Source organism: Plasmodium malariae (genome assembly GCF_900090045.1).
Source record: "Plasmodium malariae genome assembly, chromosome: 10".
Classification (NCBI taxonomy): domain Eukaryota; phylum Apicomplexa; class Aconoidasida; order Haemosporida; family Plasmodiidae; genus Plasmodium; species Plasmodium malariae.
The window spans coordinates 1128454-1146048 of NC_041784.1; the positions used below are offsets into that span (position 1 = coordinate 1128454).

Consider the following 17595-nt stretch of genomic DNA (forward strand, 5'->3'; position numbering starts at 1 on the left):
AAAAAGAAAATATTGTAATAAATTTTTTTTTATAAATATTATAAATATCTAGCGAAAATATTACAGGAACAAAGTAATCAACATACTATTATCTGAATTAATAAAATTACTTTTTTTATAACATATATAAAAATCTAAATGATAAATTAATTATGTTATAGTATAAATGAATGAATCGACTAACACATTATGCATAACTAAAGTTACTAATGCTTATAAAATGGAATAAATACACCTTGGAATTGTCCAAAAACTTTCATTTAAATACGCGAAAAATTTTCTGGAAATTTATAAGTATAATTGTATTTCATTTATTTCGCATAAAACGCAAAAGAATATGAATCCTTAGCATATATATGTTATTATAATCGCTTGATTTAATAAAAGATGTACGCTTGAATTAAAACATTTATAGAAATGGTAAATTTATGTATTTTACAATTGAGTAAAAACCTGACAATAATAAATGATTTAAATTAAAAAAAAGTAACATTTTATTATTATTTAATGAGTACTTATGATAAATATAAATCCATTAAATTATGTTTTTATAGGAATCTGTAGAACTTTTCCACATCGAACAATATTTTTGGTCCTCTAATACGGATATATTTAAAAAAATAGATTGTATGGAGAAAAAGATTAAATATTTACTTGAGATATAATAAACATTATAATTTTTACAAGAAAAATTATCAGTTTACAGCTAAAAATATGATTGTCTGTGTAAAATTTTTTTTTCTTTTATTTTACATCAATAATATCTAATAAAAAATGGACGAAAAAGTTAATTTTAGTTATTTTTTTTTTTTAATATGTGAAACTATAATCTTATAAGCTAAAAAATCAAAAGATATTATTCGGACTTATGTTTACATAAATATAACATTTTATATTTAATGATTTATAATAGGAAACATGTAATACATGTACATTAATAATAAAAAGGGAATACATAAATTATTTGTTATAAAACCAATAGATATATTTTTTATTACAGAACAAAAGTATTAGATGTATATAAATTTAATAAATTTAGATATTTGTGCACATTTTTTTTTTGTGACATTTTTTGTTATAAGTTTATTATAAGAAATACAATATCAAAATGTATAAAAAAAAGTCAATTCATAAAATTATTAAATAAAATAGACAGTCTTATATATAAATTTTGGTACTATTCAAAATATGGAAAAAAAAATTCATATATTTTATTAAAATATATATATTAATACTAAGCTTTATATGGATCCCATAATTGTTCTAAATGTAAACACAAATATAAATGTTTATACAAAATTATATTAAATAAAAAAAATTCCAAGTATAACATCATAAAAATGTAAAATGTTTATAATAATACTAAATTTGTTTGATTTCAAATATAACTTTATTAATAAATTCTACAATAATAATATATAATTTCTAAAAAATTGGAAGAATTACAAAATTTAAAAAAAAAATTTAATTTTTACTATATATATATATAATCTTCTATTTTATAATTCATTTCACTTCTTAATAATATAATGATTACGTTTAAGATAACCATAATTAAAAATAAAATGTTACTAATTCAATTTAATTGCTTACATTTCCATTAACACTATCATCTACTATATTAGCTATATTTTCTTCTGCACTAGCTTTTTTTCTTCCTCTTCTACCCCTTTTTGGTTTTGCTTCTGAAGCTGCTGCTTTTTTGGTTTTTTGATTTTTATTTGAATTTGAATTTTCTTTATTATTTTCTTTTTCTTCAGATTTATCTCTATTGCTTTTATTTCCATCATTAGAAACACTTTTTAAATCTTCATTTCCACTTGCTTTATCATTATTTTCCTTTATGTCCTTATCATCTGTGCCCTTCTTTTTCCTTATATTTTTTGTAACTTTTTTAGTTCTTTTATCAACTGTTTTCTTTTTTTCGTCATTACTTTTGTTTTTTTCTATGGCGCTGTTTCTTTCTGAATTACTACGCGATTTGTAACTCTTTTCAGTTTCACTTAACTTACCATTGCCTTTATCTTTTTGAACTTTTTCCATTTCACGGGAACCACTTTTATAATGAGATTTATTGGATTCACTATGGCTTCTTTTTCTTTTCTCCTTTTTTTCATCACTTGAGCTATGTTCTCTTTTCGAACTTTTACTTAAGGTTCTCTTTCTACTTCTAAAATCACTCCCATCTTCACTTACGCTCCTTTTTCTACATCTATATTCACTTCCATCTTCACTTATACTTCTTTTTCTACCTTTATATTCACTTCCATCTTCACTTAAGCTCCTTTTTCTACTTATATATTCACTTTCATCTTCACTTATGCTTCTTTTTCTACTTTTTTTATTTCCATCTTCACTTATACTTCTTTTTCTACCTTTATATTCACTTTCATCTTCACTTAAGCTTCTTTTTCTACTTCTATATTCACTTTCATCTTCACTTATGCTTCTTTTTCTACTTTTTTTATTTCCATCTTCACTTATGCTTCTTTTTCTACTTTTTTTATTTCCATCTTCACTTATACTTCTTTTTCTATCTTTATATTCACTTCCATCTTCACTTATACTTCTTTTTCTACTTTTTTTATTTCCATCTTCACTTAAGCTTCTTTTTCTACTCCTATATTCACTTCCATTTCTTCTAGCACTTTCACTTTTTTCGTTACTTACGCTTTTACTATAACTGTTATTTTTTGCATTTTCCTTTTCTTCATACCTACTAGATTGTTTGCTTAATCTAACACTTGAATTATTACGTATATATTTTTTCTTTTTATAACTTCTTTCATCACCTCTTGATAAATTTCTTGATTTACTTCTACTACCTTCTTCATTTCTTTTACCATCTACGCTGTAACTTCTTTTACCTTTATATTCATTTTTTCTTTGCCTAATTTTATCGTATTTACTTTTGTTTTTATTATAATTTGTACTATCACTATTATAATCATATCTATTATTTCTTTTTGTTGATGTGTTACTATATTTGTTGTGTCTTCTTGATCTATTTCTAGCCGATAATCCAGATTCCTCACTATATCTTCGTCTTTTTTTATATCTGGGACTATAGTAATCATTTCTATGTCTTTTCGTATATGAGAACCCCCTTTTATCTTTTCTAACTTTTATATTTGTAACCTGATCATAAACTTTAAATTCGGCACCATCAAACTTTTCAATCGCATATAACATATCATCGTAACTAATAAATTCTACTATTCCTTTTCCATACTCGATGTTAGCAAATCCTACATCACCACACTGTCTCATAATGTCTTTTAAATGTTGCCATTTACAGTTGTCTGGCAAATTACTAACAATAAGTCGATGTTCGGTTCTTAATGGGGGTCCAATTCCTTCTTCTTTTTTTCTATATTTTCCATAGCTATAAAAAAAAAAAAAAAAAGAAAGAAAAGAAAAAAATATATTGTACATTTTATGTTTTATTTATTTTTTAAATATATCTTAAAAAAAAAATATTTCGAACCCTCTGTTTTCTCCTGAAAATTCAACGCGTAAACGATAACCATCATATTTATAACCGTCTCTTCTTTCTATTGCATATTCTGCATCTCTAATATTAAAAAAAAAAAAAAAACGATGGAATAACATTAAAAATTTTCATTTTAAAATATAAGCGTAAATAGAAATGTATGTATACACATAAAACTATTATGTCATTAACATTTTTTTTCGTAATTTTCATTATTTAAAAATGAATATTTCTAATAACTGTAAAATAATATTTCATATTTTGTTATCAATTATTGGGATTAGTAACTATTATGTAATATTTATATACACATATATGAGATACAAAATAATATATATTTCACATTTTTTTTATAATATCCAAACAAGATATATTCTTAAAAAGCAAATTACTTTAAAAAAAAAAAAAATAAATAATGCTTTCATTTGTTATTATATAATACTTATTCCAGACATGTAACAACTCTTCACAAAACTAAATAATCTTTATTATTATAATTCACAGAAAAAGTTCTTATTTTTACAATTTTTTAATTTGCAATATACATAAAGATTAGAGGTGTATATGTTAATTAAGATATAAATTAAAAGAAATGAAAATATAACATTTTTACATTTTTTTTTTAATATAACAAACGTGTAACTTATATAAATTTAAATATATATTATAAAGAAGGCACCCACTGTTCATGTGAAATTCTAGCACAAATAATTGTGTTCATCATAACTGATGGCATTCAAAGTCATTATTTTTTTTACATTATACCATATATATAATCGTATTCATGTATACTATTTATAATACATATCTATAAATACAGTTTTTCCATGTATATTTGTTATTCTTATTCTCCATTTTTTTTCTTAATCTTACTTGACATCGGAAAAATGGACAAAAGCGTATGATAAACTAACACTAGAAGACCTTGTTCTTTTTATATCTATGTATTTTATACGTCCAAACTAAAAATATAAAATAAGTAAATATTTTTTATTGATTTCATGTAAGATAATAAAGCATAAATTATGTACACAAGGAAATTATCACTGAAAAATATTTAAATACATAAAATGAATAAGAACAAAAATTTCATGTTATATAAAAAAAAAAAATAATAATAATTTAATAAAAAAATTAGACGTGTAACATATATAAAAACCTTTCCAAATAAATCGTAGACCTCTTCTTCTATGATATTTCCTGGTAAATTTCCTACATATATACACGATGGGGTTTTGCTGTATCTTGAAGATTTATAACTCATTTTATTATTTAAAATTACAATACCATTAAAATAAATATATTTATATTAATTTCGCAATAATATTTTTTAACAACTTATTAAAGATCATGTATATAAATATATTATTATAATAAAAAAAGTTTCGTCGAAAAAAAAGGAAAAGGCGAAGGAAAGAATGAACAGAATAATGAATGAAAGAAAGAAGGGGTATAAGGAGAAGGTATACGTTTATATACACACATATAACAAAACATATATGAACAGAAACTATATGTTGTCCTTTAAAATCCCTTAAACAATTAATATTTATGTAACATATTTTATATACATTTTTATAAAAATTTACATATGTAATATATTTTTTAAAGATATTTTTTTTTTTAATATGAATAATATGTAGTTTGCAGCATAAAATAAAAAAAGTCTAACAATTTGACTTTAACATTTAATTTCTTTTCAAGTAAAAATTTATGTGAATAAATTATGTAAATATATATATAATAAATGTTTAAGAGAAAGAAGAATTATTATTTGCTTCATACTTTGGTTATTTTTCAAAACATTGAGAAATGCATATTTTATTAAAAATATAATTCAAAAAGGGTTATATATATATATATATAACATACATAGGTATATTTATTTATAAGGAAAAAAATATAAAATAGAACATATAAATGAATATATATATAATCATACATAATTATTTAAAATACATACAAAATATACTAGCTTAAAATTAATATAATATGTATTGGTTTTTGCTTTGAAGTTATAATTATATATCCTTTCATAAAAATATGAAAAAAAAATATATAATATATAAAAGTGTATATAATTTTCTTGTATCTTTTTCTGTATTTTAAAATAAAAAAAAAAAATCAATTTAATAATTTTTTATTGTACAAAATATGATTTAAAATTAATGCAAACAAGAAAAATGGTTTATATTGTTTTTATTCGCTCAACTAAACGTCATATATGCATTTTTTCTGTATAAAGAAGTATATATATATTATTACTATTAAAAACCATAGGATTACTCTTTAATGGACTCTCCTTATATAATATAAAAAATTTTATATATTCTTGTTAACATTAGAAAAAATTTGGGTATACAAATTAGATGTTTTTTTTCCTCTCCTTTTTGAATATTTATACAAATTTCATTTCATTAGAAAAATGAAGGATAAAAATGGAGATTATGTTGTGTATATATATTATAATCGAAATAATATTATGAAAAAATGCACAGATCAGGTAAATATCCTATGCTCTTTGAGTATAAATTAAGTATATATACATTTAATATATTTATATATATATGTACATATTTGTAAGTAAATTTTATTTACGTAATATCCAAAGCAGTACATTTACTATATAGTTGCACATACAAAAAATTTATAACGCTTTGAAGTTTTATTAGATTTGCCATAATATCTTTAAAATATAAATAATATATGAAAGGCTACAAATATTAGTACACGAAAAAAGAAAAAAAAGCCAAAAAAAGCTGGTTGATGGAAAAGGTGTATAAAGGATATTGTGCAAAGAGTTCTTATTTCTTCTTTATTAAATTTGTATGAATTATGAATGTATATTTTTTGTTTTAGAAAAAAGTACTTTTTACATATGGAAAAATATGTTTTTATAAAGGTAGTAAAATATTATATAAAGCATAAAGCAGTATATAATACAAAGAAACGAATTGTTGTTTAAGGGAAAAGTGTAATTTATAAGTTATATTTTAAAAATGCATATGCACCACCCTTATATGTATGTTTGTTATAATTTTTTATATCATATTTCTTGTTCACGGAATGGTAGTATCATTATAAATATTTGTACATAAATTTCATTTTATGTTTAAAATGTTTTTTTATCTTGCTTTACTATTTACTGAACTGTGTGTATTATTCATGAATATACGTAATATTTCATGAAAGTGTATATATATATGAGGATACATATATACGTACGTACCTACATGTACACATACTTAAATATATACATATTAATAGAAAAATGACAACAAACTTTTTTGTATTATTTGTTATATATGTAATTACTATAAAAATTACGAAAAGATAATTTGATTGATAATAAAATGGCTTCTTTAAAAATACAGTTATAAGGAGATATAGAATTTGTTTATGTCTTCTTTAGAATTTGTGAGAATTTTGTAATTCCATTATAAATATAGATTCTTTGTTTTTTAAAGAATAGTTAAATTTTCGTGAAGAAACGAAGCACACATGCTGTGTCTTCTGCATATATGTATAAAATAAATAAATAAATAGATATATATGTATGCACTCAGATCCGATTTTACCCTTTCTTAATTTAACTCCAAAAATGCACCTAGTTTCAAACTAGAAAACCACATTTCCAAATGACGTTCGACTGATTCAAAAAATATGGATACAACTTAATGGTATTTTTTTTTTTTTTTGTCAATTTTTTTGTTCCTTTTTGGAAATAATTGTTCATTATCAAAAAAAAAAAAGCGCTATAGAAAATATAAAAAAATTACAAAAGAGTAACAATTTTTTTTTTAAAAGCTTGCTGTTTTTTTTGCTAAAATATTATTTTTATTTGTTCTGAGGGAAGCATATTATAGCAGAACAACGTATATGTAACTACATCAATTCATTATATACGCGTATATAGGAATCTGTTAGAAGTATAAAATGAACACCCTAAAAAATTAGAAAAATATTAACTTTCGCGTAAATTAGAAAGTTCTCCATAAATATATTTTTCACCCAAAATTTTACATTAATTACATATATGTATGAATGTACGTACATATGTATTGGCGTATGTATGCATGCATTATTTACATATATACATTTATGCAAAAATGAGATATGCTCAAAATATAAAAATTATCGGGTGCACACATAATCACATGCACATGTTAAAAACTTTGTAAGTTTTTCTTTTTTTTTTTTATTCGAATTCCTCAATTTTAACATAATTCCTTTCGCATATTTTTTTTAAATTGTGTATGTCTACCGACTTGGGTCGCTCTAATGGATACATTAAACCCCTTGATAAAACTAGTTGGGACATTACACCTATGGATCTAGAGATAGCAAAAAGTACCGTATAATATTCCGGGTATTTAATGCCATAGTGATATAATAGAGAACCACTGTAACAATCTACATTAGGATATGGATTTTTCACTTTACCAGTAGCTGAAAGTATTCCTGGTATTACTTTATAGCACATTTCAAGTATTTGTACTATTGGGTCATCTGGAAAATGAGTTAAGGCAAAATTTCTGAGAGCTAAAAAACGGGGATCGGGGACTCTTAGAACTGCATGACCATATCCCGGTATAACTCTTCCGGAGTTAAGAAAATTTTGCGCATATTTTTCAATAAAACCATATGTTAGTTGTTTATCACCTAAGTGTTTTTTTATATCCAATAAAAATTTTAAGCATTCTTGGTTAGCTAGTCCATGTAAAGGACCATACAATGCGATAGCACACCCAGAAAAGGACAAATATGGATTACCTAAAGTACTTCCAATTAAATGAGATACATGTGCACTTGCATTTCCTCCTTCATGATCACTGTGTAGTAAAAAATAAAGTCTTAACAAATCTCTCACTTCATTATCTTCATAACCTATTAATTTTGTAAAATTAGCTGACCAATCAAGATCAATATCTAATTCTATACCTTCCCCTTTTTTAATAGTATTATCTATAAAAGTTCTCTTATAAATATAAGCACCGATAACTTGAATTTGTGCTATTAAGGAAACAGCATCTTCCAAAATGTATTTCCAGTATTCTGTTTTTAATATTCCTGTAGAATATTTTAATTTAAATAAAGATAAAGATTCCAAAAAAGAAACTGTTGATATTAATTGACTCATTGGATGTGTAAATGTTGGTATATTATCAATAAATTCAAAAACAAATAACGGAATTTTTTTAGCTCTGCAATATAATTCTCTTGAAAAAAGTTTTAAGTCATCAACAGCTGGTATTTCTTTTGTTAATAAATACCAAAACATAGCTTCAGCCATAGGATATTCACAAGTATTGTCCCATTTGGGAAAATCTTTTAATATCTTATCTACAGGTCTACCTCTAAATAAAATTCCTTTTCTTTTTTCTAAAATGGAAGTATCAGTAATTAAAGTTATTGTATTTCTCAATCCACCAATTACATTATTTGGTGTACATATAGATATGGGTGTATTTGGATATGTATGCATAATTGTTTTTATTTTTTCTTTCGTTTTCTGTATACAGTCATACGTTTTTTCCTTCAAAATGGTCATAATAACAGATTCTTCATTATCTATACTATTAATATTTTCTTTTATTTTAGCATAATTTTCTAAGTATAAGTTTCTTTCATAACTATTATTACTCGAAAAATAACGAGCATTGTTTGTTCTCATTACATTAGTTCTATTACCTACTAACCCATGAACATCTGAACAATTAAAAGAATTCTTCTTCTTCTCATTTGTTAATTTTTTTACATTATAATTCCTTAATTGTATCACATGACAACTATTCCTACGTTTATTATGAAAATTCTCATTTTCTAAACAATGTGCAAATATGTTATTAAGTTCTACTTTATTCCTCGTAAATGCGTTGTTGCGTGTAATGTTGCCGATTCTTCCCATTTTTGAAAGGCACATAAATATATATACATATATCTGTATATATATCTGTATATATATCTGTATATATATATGTATATTTATATATATTTATATATGTATATATATGTGGGTACACTTGATTTATGTTATTCTTTCCTTAAATTTATGTTCATTAATTCATATACAAACCTTTGTATATGTAAAAAAACATAGTGCGTTGTATGGGTAAAAAGTCTAATATGTAAACACAAAAAACGAAGATATAAAAAAATAAAAAATTTTTTTTTTTTTTTTTTTCAAATTCAAGTTCTATATATTAACATAAAAGATGAAACAATGGAAAAATAATAAGGACATGTACAAATTTTACGGTTTAAGAACAATCAATATATATGGATCTTACAAAATTTCACATATTGAGAAAAAAACGGGATTAAAGGTATTATATTTTCCTGAAGTAAATATTTATTTTTGTTATGAATGCGTATATATACATATATATATATATAATTACATAAGTTTATGTGTATATAATATAGAAAGTCCTATTAAAGGAGTTTGTTTTGCGGGGAAATTTTAAGATCCAAAGTTTTAATATAAAATATAAAGTATATTTAATTATTTTTCAATATCATTTTTTATTATCATCTTTTAGCATTTTTTTTTCTGTTTTTGGATTATCGTTAAAGCTTTTCGTTTCAATTTGTATGTGTGCTATAATTTTTTGTTTGTTCATGTTTTAGCTCATAACATAGCTTTATTTTTTACTTATTTTTTTTTTATTGCATGTGAACATGTTGTTTTTGAGCTGTGTAACTTGTAAATATCCTTAGCGCAAAATACAGCTTCTTAAGTCGAAAAAAAGATTTTGCTTTTTTTATATTTTTTTATTTTAAATATCAATGAAATATAAATGATGCATGCTCCTATGTATAAGTCAAATATAACTTTTGCTTATACATATATATATGGTTCATAATTATAAAAGCATAGGAAGAACAATGTAATTTGGCTGCTTGTGTATTTTAGCAAAATGGGAAAAATACAAGCACTATAAAAGAAGTAAATGCAATCACACGTACACACATAAATATGAACATAAACTTTTTACTGAAGTGATTGAGTAGGGAGGTCGGTTAAAAGGAAAGCTGTACATAACTTCGTAAGTCTTTAAAATTTCATCCGTAAAGTTTTGCAAAAAAATAAAAATAGTGAATTTTACTCTTAAAAATATCTGGAAAATTATTTATATATTTATTTACCTACGTACGCATATACACACATTTCCCAAATTAAGCACTTAAAAATTTAGAAATATGAAAAAGGTGAAGGGTAAAGACTATGGTCATTTCTGTAGGGAAAAGGGAACGTTCAAATTTTTTATGAAAAAAAAAAAAAAAAAAAAAAAAAAGGCTACAAAATAGATAAACAAAAATTATCGTATCCCAATATGCTACCAGATATTAAGAAAAAACCACGAAGGAATTAAATATAATTAATGTTCGAATTCCTCAACGTGTGAAAAAGTTAACTTTTTTGCACTGAAAATGAGGCAAGAAATTTTTTGTTAATTTAAAATATTTTGTCCTGCAAATGATTCTAAAAAATAAGGGGAAGATATTATAAAATTGTAAGGCAACTTAAAATTTCTCCTAATAATTTAAAAAAAAAAAATTAAATAAGGAATTAGTAGTGTGATATCTAATTTAAATTTTTATGAAACAGTTTAACTCTGAAAATTAAATAAATAAATAAACAAATAAACGAATGAACAACAAACGAACAAACAAGCAAGCAAACAAACAAACAAATGAATAAATATAATGGGAAAGAAAGATAAAAAGAGTAAAGAAAAAAAGGAAAAACTAAAATTGAAAAAAGAGAAACAGAAGCTAAAGTCATTGAAGTCGAAGAAGAAAAAAAACATTAACACATTAAGTGATGAAGATTTTGATACTATTTGTATGTATTATGAAAATTTAAATAAAAAAGATAAATATGCTCATATAAATATAAACAATAATTCAAACAATACATTTGTGGAATGCGAAAAGCCTAGTCCTAGAAGTAATTGTTCAGTAACATTTATTAATGAAGAAGAGTTCCTTTTATTTGGTGGAGAATATAATGACAACAACGAATTAATAGCATATAATGATTTATTTAAATATAATATAATAAAAGATAAATGGAAGTATTATTTTACAACTAGTAAAAAGCCCAAGCCAAGATGTTCTCATCAAGCTGTTTATTTCAATAAAAAATTGTATATCTTTGGTGGGGAATTATGTACGAATACTCAGTTTTTTCATTACAATGATTTTTGGTATTTCGATCTTAAAAATAATACCTTTGAAGAAATAGAAACGAAAAACAAAAAAGAGGAAAGACCATCCCCCAGAAGTGGTCATCGAATGATTTTATGGAAAAATTGTATAATTATGTTTGGAGGTTTTTTTGATAATAACAAGTCTGTAGAATATTTTAATGATCTATATATGTATATAATAAATAGTAATAAATGGGAAAACTTAACAAATGTATACATAAATAGTTTATTTAAAAGGTTAACGGAAAATAGTAGCAATGTATGTAATCTTAATCATAACCACAATACAAATAACGGTAGTATTAATAACAATTTGTCGTCGACAAAAAATGAAAAAAAAAATAGCGATAAAAATTTCCAAATGATGAAAAGTAAATTTTTTAAAAATTTTGATTTAGATTCATATATGCCATCAAAAAGATCTAGTACAAGTTTATTCACAGATATAAAATTTCAAAAAATATATATATATGGTGGTTATGCTCAGGTGAAAAGCACTTCAAGAAATGCCATTGGTGTTTACTATAATGATATGTGGATTCTGAATATAAACTTTTTGAATGAAGATAACATTTCAGTAAATTATAAAAAATTAAAAAAGAGTATTTTTCAACCATCTAAAAGAATCGGTTTTAGTACATGTATCTACAAAAATTCCTTAATTTTGTTCGGGGGCGTTTATGATACAGTGGAGGAAAACAATTCTGGAAAGGGAAGAGTCTGCAACATCAATGATAGTAGCAATAAAAATAATAGTAATAAAAATAGTAGTAGTAAAAGTATTACTAATAGTAGCTTATTGGAGGAGCCACTAAACATGCAGTCCATCTTTTTTAACGATTTATATTTATTTGACATGAACAAAGAACACTGGTCTTATTTGAATTTGAAAAGTAAAGACAAAAAAGGTTTAAATAGAAATTGTATGGAAAATATAAAAAAGGAAACAGAAGAAAACAGTTTAGGGGATATTACCAACAACAGTAGTAGCAATAAACATATTCTAATAGGAGGAGAAGAGGGAAACTCTAATCAACATAAAAAAGGGAAGTTTGAATCGAAAGACCTTTCAGATGGTTATTTCAGCCATTTGGATGATTACAATGAAAGTGATGATGAATATTATTCTAACGTGTTTGTGTATTTTGACGAAAATGGAAATAAGAAGACAATAAGAATAGAGAAAGAAGAAATGGAGGGACAAATAGAGAGAGAAGGAAGGAAGGTAAAAGATAACAAAAAAGAAAATGAAAATTTTAATGAGGACAAAGAACACATAGAATGTATGCAAAACTTAACCCTAAAAACATCGGTAGTTACGAAAGAGAGGTATACCGTAATAGACAAAATGATAGATACTCATTCCGTTTTTGTACAGTTTGATGATCAAAAATCCTCGACAGAAAATAACAATATTGAAGATTTAAATGAAAATACAAGTGATTTCAACCGTTCGAATTGCAAAGATGATACAAAAAATTTAAAGGAGGTACTGCAAGTGCACAATGTTAATAGTGATAAAAATATAAATAATCGAGATGTGGAAAAAGATAAGGATGAACGGATAAATAATTTAAGTATTACAGATTTAGACAGTGATAAAGAAGATAAAAAAATGAAGTTCATAATAAATGATATTGAGCCAATAGGAAGAATGAATAGTCATATATTTGTGATAAATAAAAACTTGTATTTATTTGGTGGCATGTATGAATATAAGAATAACGAAATTATTCTAAGTGATTACTGGAAAATTAATATTTTTAAAAGAGAAAAATGGGAATTAGTACATAAAGGTAATTTAGATGATATATATGTGGATGCATCAGATACAAGTTCTTCATTGTCTATAGATGATGAAAATAAAGATGACAAAGAGATAGAGGATTTAATAATTTGTAATAAAATTAAAAAAATAGAAAATAAAATTAAGGCGGAAAGTGGTGGTTTGAATTTTGATGTCAATGAGAATTTAAATGAATTTTTTTTAAGAACAAAACAATTTTGGTTAAATGAACTAAATATTTTTAACGAAAATAAGCAAAATAGAAAAGACGCTTTTATTCTGTGTGAGCAAAAATACATAGAGCTCAAAAAATATTATAATAAAATTCAGAAATACAAGGAATTGCTGTTAGAAGAACATTACGAAGGAAGCATAACGGAAGATGATTCCACTGCACAAGAAGAGTCCTCTAATTTATTAGTTGATTAGACGAGTAAATATCTACAGTGCGCGTAAATATATCATACGTTTCGAACGCATTTTTTTTTTTTTTTTGTTGTGTTTCAAAAAGAACTTAAAAATTAATAACTTTTGTTTCATGTTTTATCGTGCCTCTTTTAATATCAAAAATTTTAATTTTTATGCGTCTTTATTTTTTTATTCATTTAAAAAAAAAAATTTTTTTTAATGCATTTTTTAAAGTTTCTTTTGTTTTTAAAAAAGTTTTCAAAACCTTTTGATTTTGTAGTTTTAATTATATTAGCTGCATTCATTTAATTAAGGTTTGAATTTTAAAAATTTTCCTTTTTCTTTATTAATTAGATTTAGTTCATATTTAGCACAATTCAAATAAAGTACATTTTTGTATGCGTATTTTTGTAAATATATATATGCACATACCTCTATATATATTTATGCATATACATATATATGTATGCATTATAAAAAATTAAACATTTTTAATTAATAAAACCAAAAATGATACTTATTCCCACATGTGTATAAACAGATATAAGAAGACCTTTTACGAAATAAAAAAAAAAATTAAATACAAATAGTTAATTTTCATTTTTCAAAAGGAAAGAAATGAAAAAAAAAAAAAAAAAGGCAAGTTTTTTTATTTATGGGATAAGTCTAAATAATAAAAATTTTAACAGCACAAATATAATCAGCTCCAAAAAGATGCAATTTATAAGTTTTTTAGTTTTTCTGTACGCCTCCTCCGTGCCTCTATTCCTTCATGCTTCTTTAAACGTATTCTGAAGATCTCAATTTTTTCTTTACTAATTTAATCACTTCCTATCATAATACATATAATCTAAAAAGAGGGAAAATGCCAAAAGCATCATTTTCCATTCTGGATTTTGGACTTCTTCAAAATTTATAGTATAATTATCGATGTCACGTTTTACGAATTTTAAGAAAGGCACCTCTTTTTGTAGATGTGCAACTTTCTCATTAGTTTTTGCATCACGTAAATAAAAATTACTAAATTTAAAAGGACCAAATGGGCATGGAAATAAAATACTCACCTGACAACAAGTATCATCCATATATATAATTTTATTATTGGATGAATCAAATAAATCAAATTTGTACGAACAACAACTGTATGGGGATTTTATTTTCCCAATTAATTGTCTATTATTATTATTTGAATAATCGTACATTTTTATAGTTGGTCTATTTAAACAAAGGAAAGTACATGTGCAATCTTTTTCAATCATAATATCAGGTTTGCTTAATTCTTTTCCATATGTTAATATTTTCATATTAATTGGAATGCATATTTTGGGTAAACAATTTCTATTGCAGAATTCCGAGCTCTCTATAGCAGTAAATCTTAAAAGTTCAGTTGACGCATCTAAAATTAAATATCTGTTATTAAAATCTAATTTAATCCCCATAGCAAAATCTGCCAAAAATTCTCTATCATCAAATTGTTGTTTTATTCTGCAACCTTTTAAAGGCGCTAAGATACTTTTCCAGTCATTCACAAACATATTCATTTGTTGTTGAGGTGGGCCCATTGGGTAGGTGTATTGATAATTGTGCATATTAGGATAGGGGTAATTATAATTCATATGTGGGTAATTCATATTAGGGTTATTCGTATTTGGGTTATTAACATATGGGTTGTTAGCATTTGGATTATGAGGATACTGACTATTAACATTAGGATTGTTGACATTTGGGTTGTGAGCATATTGAACGTTAACATTGGGATTGTTGACACTTGGGTTGGGCGCACAGTGACTGTTAACATTGGGGTTGTTAACATTGGGGTTGTTAACATTGGGGTTGTTAACATTGGGGTTGTTAACATTGGGGTTGTTAACATTGGGGTTGTTAACATTGGGGTTGTTAACATTGGGGTTGTTTACATTTGGGTTGGGCGCATATTGACTGCTAACATTCAGGTTATTGCCGTACTGGCTATGAACACTGGGGTTTTGTGCCTCCTTCTTTACCATGTCTGAAGTGTAAATAGCTTTTTTTATAGGAATATTCGTGAATTGGTTGTTCATTATGCATTAAAAGCTGTAAATATTTGTTTTTATTTATATGTGGATGCAGTTTCTTCAGGCCTTTTTCCCTTTATTTATTTTTCTTTATTTAATGAGTGTATTACAAATTTATTAGTTATTTGATTATATATTTATATATATATATATATATTTTTTTTTTTTTTTTTCTTTTATTTTGTTTCCAAAATACATTATAATTACGTATATTTTTAATTATTGTGAGTGTTTCAGCTTTAAATTTTTTTTTTTTTTTACTTAATTCATTTTGACTTGCAAAAAATGATTTGAATTACTTGAGAATTTTTCTTCGAAGTACAATTAACAGCTTAACGTGTAAATATGCTACTGTGTTGAAAAATGCAAAAAAGGGGTAAATATTTTTAAAAAAAGTTGTACTTGTAAAGTTAGACATATATTTATGCTTATATTCATATACATATATTAATATAAACATATTCGTACAAATATAAGCGTATACATACATTCGTATACATATATTCATATACATAATATTCATATACATATATGTACATACATATATATACCATTTAGCACTTATATAACCCTAAAAATAATTGGGTTTTGTTTCATCTTTTTGAAGTGATATTAAAAAAATTCCTTCAATTTAGATTTTGGAAATGGGGGAAAGGTAATATTATTTTGGCACGCCCGCTTTTCATACATATATTATGTAACATCAATACTTGTATTATTGTTTTTTTGCTAACATACTTTTTACGTTTATATGTTATGGAATAATGAATTAGCATACAAATCTGACTTTCCAATTTGTAAAAAAAAAAAAAAAATAGGGGAAAAAAATGTACTTTGCATAATAGCTATTTCATTTTCATTTTATGTTATATTATTATTTTTGTTTTTTCTTTTTTAAATTGATATAAATATGACATTAACCATTTTCGTAGTAAAATTTCATTGTTAAAAACCAAATTATAAGATTAAATTTGATGAAAAACTTATCGCAAATTTAATTTTTACGCAATTTTTACGTAGGGTCTAATTTTCTTCAAAATGAGGAATTTCTTTTATAAAAGAAGGATTTTTTATAGACAATTATAAATATAATAATATATATATTTATGTTATATGCTTGAGGCGTGTATGAATATACATACTCGCAAATGTGTATATTTATAAAATTTTAAAACATTCAAAGAGGCATTTCATTTTACTTCTATATTTATGTATTAACAATTTAGTCTGATGGAATTGTTTAATTATGCACACTTATGCATTTCAAAAAAAAAAAAAAAAAAAAAAAAAATTAACAGAATGATTATTTTTTCTATATTCAGCTTTTTACAGTTATAATGCCTCATTTATAAAATTGAGGTGAAGTTTTTTCCTTTCAAAAAGATTTATTTGCGCACGTATTTTAAGGGTATAACGTAGTGCTTTTTCACTTTTACAGAAATGTAACATATGTATGTTTAATCTGCTACTTGTTCCAATAACTTAATGTATAGATTATTTTTTAATTTTTTTTACAGATGAAGGAATTAAATGAAACATTTAAAATTTCCTTTTAATTTGTTCAAGTCGTGAATTTATTAAATGCAAATTTTTTCAATTAGTACTGAACGGTGAAAGGTGAAAAATGTGACACGATGG

The 17595-nt window shown here is 24.0% G+C and overlaps 4 protein-coding genes across 4 annotated transcripts; 1 reads left to right on the forward strand and 3 right to left on the reverse strand.

The window, feature by feature from the left end:
- Positions 1 to 1581: 1581 nt before the first annotated feature.
- On the reverse strand, positions 1582 to 4757 carry PmUG01_10033600 (serine/arginine-rich splicing factor 4, putative; the record flags this gene model as incomplete). The annotated part of the gene is made up of 4 exons (XM_029005530.1): positions 1582 to 3385; positions 3488 to 3574; positions 4367 to 4455; positions 4653 to 4757. 4 exons carry the CDS (start codon positions 4755 to 4757, stop codon positions 1582 to 1584), a joined length of 2085 nt encoding a protein of 694 aa, XP_028862110.1.
- Positions 4758 to 7691: 2934 nt separating this feature from the next.
- CS (citrate synthase, mitochondrial precursor, putative) lies at positions 7692 to 9401 on the reverse strand (the record flags this gene model as incomplete). Its single annotated transcript, XM_029005531.1, has 1 exon — positions 7692 to 9401. The coding sequence occupies one exon, from the start codon at positions 9399 to 9401 to the stop codon at positions 7692 to 7694; it is 1710 nt and encodes a 569-aa protein (XP_028862111.1).
- Positions 9402 to 11203: 1802 nt separating this feature from the next.
- Positions 11204 to 13924, forward strand: PmUG01_10033800 (kelch protein, putative; the record flags this gene model as incomplete). The annotated part of the gene is made up of 1 exon (XM_029005532.1): positions 11204 to 13924. One exon carries the CDS (start codon positions 11204 to 11206, stop codon positions 13922 to 13924), a length of 2721 nt encoding a protein of 906 aa, XP_028862112.1.
- An 803-nt stretch (positions 13925 to 14727) lies between these two features.
- Positions 14728 to 15963, reverse strand: PmUG01_10033900 (phospholipid scramblase, putative; the record flags this gene model as incomplete). Its single annotated transcript, XM_029005534.1, has 1 exon — positions 14728 to 15963. One exon carries the CDS (start codon positions 15961 to 15963, stop codon positions 14728 to 14730), a length of 1236 nt encoding a protein of 411 aa, XP_028862113.1.
- Between the last annotated feature and the right edge of the window lie 1632 nt (positions 15964 to 17595).